We start from the raw sequence: 6,991 nt of genomic DNA, 5'->3' as shown, positions 1-6,991 counted from the left end.
TGCGCTATATAATGTACTATTGCTGAGTTTTGTAGTCCTCTATAGCTGATGGTATAATATACAGCACAATGTACCATCAGCTATAGAGGAATACAAATCCCAGCAATACATTATAGATCACCATGTGTGGGTGGGAGTGCAGGCTTACCTGAGCAGTCTTCCAGCAACTTGCTTCTGAGATCAGGCCTGTCTATTGGCGGCCGACACCCCCCCCAACCCGCTCCTTACGTCTTCTTCCTCCTGTGCCGATCGTGGATGTGGGCGGGCGGTGAGCGCGAGGCGGGGAAAAGGTGCGGCGTGTGGATGCGGGTGGGCGGGTCTGGCAGCGGCGAGCGTGAGGTGGGGAAGAGGGGCGGCGCACAGCTTGTGTGGAGCCGTGAACAGGGCCAACTAATCAGAGGCCGATTAATCGATGATTGAAAAAGTTGACAACTTTTTCAATCATCGATTATGTCGATTAGTTGTTGCAGCCCTAGTGTTTTGACATAAACACGAGTTTTGGAAGGATCGCCCATCACTTTCTTTGGATTGTTTTACACGGTGGTTTTCACGGATGTGATATGAACTGATTACTTTGGATATATTTGGATTGAAGGACTTTCAAGGATTTTTTATTTCACGCATCAATTCAATTCACGCATTATTCATCTGTGTGTGTGTGTGTGTGTGTGTGTGTGTATGTGTGTGTGTGAGGTATTGGTTTATCAATATTTCTCATATTATATCAGTTACCAATTGGACCCATAGTGCTGCATATTTATTTCCATTCACTAGCTGGACCTGGGTGTCTATAGTGCAGCAGCTGTAAAATTATTTAATAGTTTCATAAGATCACCCATAAGTGCAGATTTGCTGTATTACTTAACTGCAATAGAGAAAAGTCAGGTCTCCAGGATGGCTCTGCTGAGTGGCAGGGCTGTGTAAACCTCAGGAATATGAATCTTTTTCCAGGTAAAACGGCTCCCATTAATGTATTAAGGATATGTGCATTAAGCTGTTTGCCTGGAGTTCAGCTTTACAGATGATTGGCATTAAAACTATTTTGTAATAACTCTTAAAATATTAATGAAGCTTCATTAAAAAGAGCTGCCAATAATCCATCAGACTCCTGCCATATTGGATGATGGCACAGGGACTATAGGAATTTATCATTCCAAACATGTCAAAAGCAAATTTTGGTTTACTTTTTTCATCTGCACATGATTGTATAGACTGTGACTTTCATTATCCAATCTTATTGTGTGAAGATTTTCCACACCTTTAGTGAATCAGCCTAATATACTTTAGCCTCTCATTTAAGGTGTTTTGCTCTCTTGCAGGTTATGGCTATGAGAAACCAATGAGACCCTTCAATGATGATGCTTGTGTTGTGCCAGAGAAGTTTGAAGGTAAGACTTTATTTGCTTGTTTAAGTCACAAGTTGGATACCTTTTTGAATCAATTCCCAGACAAAAAAGATAATGTAACATATATAAGTTGTATCATATGCATTTTAACCAATTCTTACGTACACCGGTGAGATTTCAATAGTTCACGATTGCAGGTTTTGGCAGTGTCCCTTCTACAGATCAGTGGCTCTGAATACATATTTTGTCTGCTTTTCAGTGTTTTAAATTTCTTTTAGCCCATCTTGGCTCATCCCCAGTAGCTGGTTTATATACTTGCATCATGTTGTTGTACCTTTACATTATACGGGTAATGTCTATACATAACATGTGGATAAAGGTGCAGTCCCATCAGCCGCTGACTGAGGGCAGTTCTCAATGGAATATATATGTTGTAACGTCACTGCACTTGTATGCCATTTAATTCTTCTTTCTATCCATGTTACTGAATGTCCGTACTGAGGTACAAACATGTACAGGTGGGAGAACCTGCAGCAGCCAAAGCATTGCACCCACAGTCATGGTTGCAATGCTTTACTGGCTTTAATGCAAAAAACATTGTGCATTTATTTATTTTTTCAGAAGGTGGAATTTGCCTTTTTAATAGGTGCTCATGCCTGCCTGTAGTATAGGGAGTCAATTTTTCTCACAAGTTTTAGATTTTCCTTAGTCATCAGGTTCATGTGGTCATTTTGGAAAACATTGGTGTTTTAGTATTGTGAATGATGACTAATTTGACCATGTTGGATTTTCAGCCAGTGATATCAAACAGGAAGTTGGAACCTACAGAGATGGGCCACCTTACCAAAGAAGAGGATCATTACAATTGTGGCAGTTCCTGGTGGCTCTTCTGGATGATCCTTCCAATTCCCACTTCATTGCCTGGACTGGAAGGGGCATGGAATTCAAACTGATAGAGCCAGAAGAGGTGTGTGTTTTAAAAACGCTACTTTCCAGTTCAAAGTAGCTACTCCTACCTTAGGCCAAAACATGTCAGTTAGAAGATCTTCATCCAGTACAAAGGAATAGTATAGTACTTTTATTAGACCCAAGTCTTTATCGTGTGTGTATCTCTAAATATATAAATTATTGCTAAAAGTCTCCCCATCCTATTATGGGTATTCCACTTGTAAACAATTACACCTAGAACAAGCAAGGTTTGATGCATTAAAATGTATCTAAACTCCAGACCAAAGATGTATGTTGCAGTTTACCAGTCCTTAGATGTGGGGACTGCATTCATTTTTATTCAGATTATTTTCCCTTTTACATGGTGATCCTGCTAATAACACACTTCCTGTCCTGGGATGACGACGTTCACTCACTGTACTGTATCAGCATAGTCATTAGGCTGCTCTCTTTGAATGTCAAACACCCTCTCCTCATTACCATTAAAAAGGAGGGAAGGTATTTTGTAGTTTACAGAAGCTAGCTAGGAAGGCTGATAGCATTGTTTAAGAATTCAGTTTGGTACATAGGACGTACCAAGGACAGAAGATTTCTGGCAGGATCCACAGTTCTCTCTGTACTTGCAGACGTTTTGGAGATACCTGTTATGATTTTTGAGTTTGCAGTCGATCCTAATATATTGTGCATCTTTTTTGGAGGGGACACAAAACTGCTTTCATAGACCTATTGGTAATTAACTAGTAACTGTTTACAGTATTTTTCATTAAAAAAACATTTTGGTCTCAGAGTTCTTAAGCTTAATGATCTGCACATAAAGAACTATATTTACAGTATAGATAGCTGACTCACATCTGAGTCTTCCTCACAGTATATTTTCTACCCTGTGTGTCTCCACCTTGTTCAAGTCAGTTCACTCATATTGGTCTCAATATTTTTTTTTCATATGTCACAGCTCGGTGAGCTTGTATAGCATCAAGAAGAGCAAAATGTATTTATTTTTTGCCTCCAGGCATGTTAGCCCTTTTAAAGCTTAAAATTAGAGAATGACAAAACATGGTTTCTGTTAAGCTAACCTGTTAGCTCCTCCTTACCTTTTGACAGTCTGTTTTGATGCTGATGTTTTATTTTTTACAGGTTGCCAGACTCTGGGGCATGCAGAAAAACCGGCCAGCAATGAACTATGACAAGCTCAGCCGGTCTCTTCGCTATTACTATGAAAAGGGAATCATGCAGAAAGTGAGTGAATAATAATGAGATATACACCGATCAGCCATAACATTATGACCACTGAGAAGTGAATTGAATAACATTTGATTACCTCTTTACAATGGAACCGGGAAGTGAGTGGGATATATTGGGCAGCAAGTGAACAATTTGTCCCTGAAGTTAATGTGTCGGAGGCAGAAAAATGGGCAAGTGTAAGGATTTGAGAGACTTTGACAAGGGGCAAGTTGTAATGGCTAGATGACTGGGTCAGAGCAGCTGTGTGAAGTTGGCACCCCATGTTTGTAAAACCTGAATAAAAATATACCATTCGTTTGTGCTGCAAAAACCAGCGTTTGTGCTGGTTCGGTTTCTGAGATATTAAACATTCAATTTAATGCAAGCCCCGCCCACTTTGCACCCCATGTTGCTGAATTTTAAAAACAAAGACGCCATTTGTTTGTGCCGCGTTTGTGCTGGTTTGTGCCGCAAAAATGTTTATGCCGTTTTGTTTTCGGAGATATTGTGAGTTATAGTTGCTGTAACCCCGCCCACTTTGCACCCCATGTTGCTGAATTTTAAGAACAAAGACGCCATTCGTTTGTGCCATGTTTGTGCCGCAAAAATAAATGTTTGTGCCGCTTTGGTTTCAGAGATATTGTGAGTTATAGTTGCTGTAACCTCGCCCACTTTGCACCCCATGTTGCTGAATTTTAAAAACAAAGACGCCATCAGTTTGTGCCGCAAAAATAAACGTTTGTGCCGCTTTGGTTTTGGAGATATGGTGCGTTATAGTTGCTGTAACCCCGCCCACTTTGCACCCCATGTTGCTAAATTTTAAAAACAAAGACTTTCAGGCCATTCATTTGTGCCGCTTTGTTTTCGGAGATATTGTGCGTTATATGTTTGCAAAACACACTGACTTTACACCTCGTTATTAAATCTTAGATACAACTAGATTATCTTGGTGGATATTGTACATGATGTTTTACTTAATATGTGTATTTTTTGCTGGGGAGGGGCCGGGCACAGCTGACTCTAGCTCTAGAGAGGCAGGGCCAGCTGTCAATCAGGTGGCAGGGTGGATCTCGACCAGTATTGTCGGGATCTGTCCCGGCTGCAGCGTGGCTCTGCGTTGTCAGCATATAGTGGGCAGTAGCTCGCCATATGCTGAGTATATGTCCTCTTGTGACCAAAAAGAGAACTAAGGCCAAAAAAGTTGGGCCATAGTCAGGGGCGTAACTAGAAATCCCAGGGCCCCATAGCAAAATGTTGTAAGGGCCCCCGCAACGAAACCCCAGCCCCCATTTTAATAGAAATGCGCTGATCAGCACGTTTTTGAGCGTTTTTAATTGTGTTTCAGTGCCAAAAATGCTGCGGAAACCACGGTGAAACATTTCCGCCCTGGGGTGAATGGTGCCTGAATGAGGCCTAACACTTTACTTTAATACTGCCACACCAACCAAGCTGAGGAAAGGGGGTTATGAAGGAACGCTAAACTGTAAATAAGGGATTTATGTTATAAATGGTTTTTGCGCTGTATTGGTGTTTGTATTGCGATTAAAATGATACAGGCGTATATTACAACACAAGGTATCTCAACGCACGGCAATGCGTCACAAAGCTTTGTCATGCGCTGCCACAGTTAATTTTATTTTTTTATTATTATTTTACTGTTGGTGGGGCTTCGGGGAAATATTAGGGGTCTAAACAGACCCCCGACATTTCCCTTTTAAAATGGAAAAAAAAATTGAGGACACAGAGTCCTCAATCTCTTTCTCTGCAGCCTCAGGTCTCAGTGAATGGGAAGCACTCAGTACAGAGGCTTCCCATTCATTCACAAACTGCAAGATAAGATATTTACTATCAAGCAGATTCTCAATGCGGAGGGGCCTCTGTACTGAGTGCTTTTCAAAAGTTTAAACCAGGTGTTAACCAAGCAAAACAACACTCCAGCACATTATCTTATATAAGTCACTTCTTTTTCCATTGCCTTTTTTGAAAAACATCTATGTTAGTAAAAACATTTTCTGGTGTGTATGCACTAAGTCAGCAGTCGCCAACCGGTGGCAGTGGTCCAAGAGAAAATTTTGGTGGTCCCCAGGCTCCTCTGATGCCGTGCAGGCTGAGCTCTCATTGAATGGGCACGAAGGCTCCGGGGCTGCCTCTCACTGACTCAAACAGCGGCTGTCACAAGGAATGCGCGGCTCTCAGTACAGTGCGGGCTCTGCAGGAGGCGGGGCATCTCGTCAGTACCCGGACTGAGCAGGCTGTGGAACATGGATGAAGTGGGGGAAGGGGAGGCATGTGGGTGGATGGGGGCAGTGCTGAACTAGTCGGGGCATGTTCCCGGGCGCCGCTGGCAGGGCCAGTAGCAGATTCAATAGGGGAGGGGAACAATTCATATTATTCCTGGCCCAGGGCGGGCGGCACCGCTCCCTCCCTCCACCAGCACTGCCACTCCTGCAGGCACACCCGCACCTATGTATGTATGTATGTATGTATGTATGTATGTGTAATATATATTATACATACATGCATACATAATAAATAAATATTACTCCTAGAATGAGATCCTAATAGGTTGGACTTGATGGACTAATGTCTTTATTCAACCTCAAATACTATGTAACTATGTAATCTGAGTTTCCCCACTCAGTTTGCCCGTTGCTTGCGGTCATATTGAGTGGGGCACTAAGATTAATAAGGTGCTGGATTAGTCTGACACAGGGGCGGACTGGGCCCGGAGGCAGGGTGGCAATTGCCCCCCAAGCCTCTCTGATACCTTTGCAAACGCCCCCCATTGCCGCCGTAAGCATTTAATCTCTCCCCTCTTGGTCGCTCTGCTGCTGCTGCGGCCGAGAGGGGAGAGATGTAGTCCTTGGCGTTTGCAAAGGTATCAGAGAGGCCCGGGGGGAAATTGCCACCCTGCCCCCGGGGCCTAGTCTGCCCCTGGGTCAGACTAATGCAGCACCTTATTAATATGAGTGCCCCACTCAATATGGCCGCAAGCGACAGGCATACTGAGTGGGTCAACTCAGATTAAGATGTGCAACGTCCAAAAGATGTGGACTGGGAGGGGGGGCTCTAAATAATGATCTGATCACATTCACACCGCTGAGCGATCCCTCTCTTCTCCCGGCCGCTTCAGCTCCACGAAGGCGGCTCTGATCGCTCCTGTCAGCATTCCCTCTCTCTCCTCCCGACTGCTGGAAGGAGAGAGAGGGAGCAATAACAGGTGTGATCAGAGCCACCTCTCTGAGTGCCCGCTTCATGGAGCTGAAGCTGCAGCGGCCGGGAGGAGAGAGAGCTAGTGCCGGCTCTGGATAGGACACTACCGCCGCGGTGATCGTTCGCTTCAGTTCTCTCTTCTTCACGTCCGCTCTGTAGCTGCCGCAGCCGAGAAAAAGAGAGAACAGAAGCGAGTGATCGCAGTCACGCTAGTGTCCCATCCTTGGTCCCGCCGGCGGAGCTCCCCCTCACTGACATTCCAC

General features: G+C 43.8%; 1 protein-coding gene across 2 annotated transcripts in view; it reads left to right on the top strand.

The window, feature by feature from the left end:
* The window catches only part of ETV4 (ETS variant 4), a 63,757-nt gene that overhangs the window by 48,889 nt on the left and 7,877 nt on the right, over positions 1–6,991 (top strand). Inside the window, exons 8-10 of one of the 2 annotated variants that reach the window (XM_018573229.1) lie at positions 1,320–1,388; positions 2,141–2,313; positions 3,429–3,530. In XM_018573229.1, coding sequence (XP_018428731.1) covers positions 1,320–1,388; positions 2,141–2,313; positions 3,429–3,530 — 344 coding nt within the window. Of the gene's footprint in view, positions 1–1,319; positions 1,407–2,140; positions 2,314–3,428; positions 3,531–6,991 lie in introns of both variants that reach the window. The other variant, XM_018573231.1, reaches the window with a different exon arrangement.

This window comes from Nanorana parkeri, unplaced genomic scaffold, assembly GCF_000935625.1.
Source record: "Nanorana parkeri isolate BGI_ZX_2015 unplaced genomic scaffold, ASM93562v1 scaffold2283, whole genome shotgun sequence".
Lineage (NCBI taxonomy): Eukaryota > Metazoa > Chordata > Amphibia > Anura > Dicroglossidae > Nanorana > Nanorana parkeri.
Note: the sequence above shows the minus strand (reverse complement) of the source record. Positions and strands in the feature narration are given on the sequence as shown.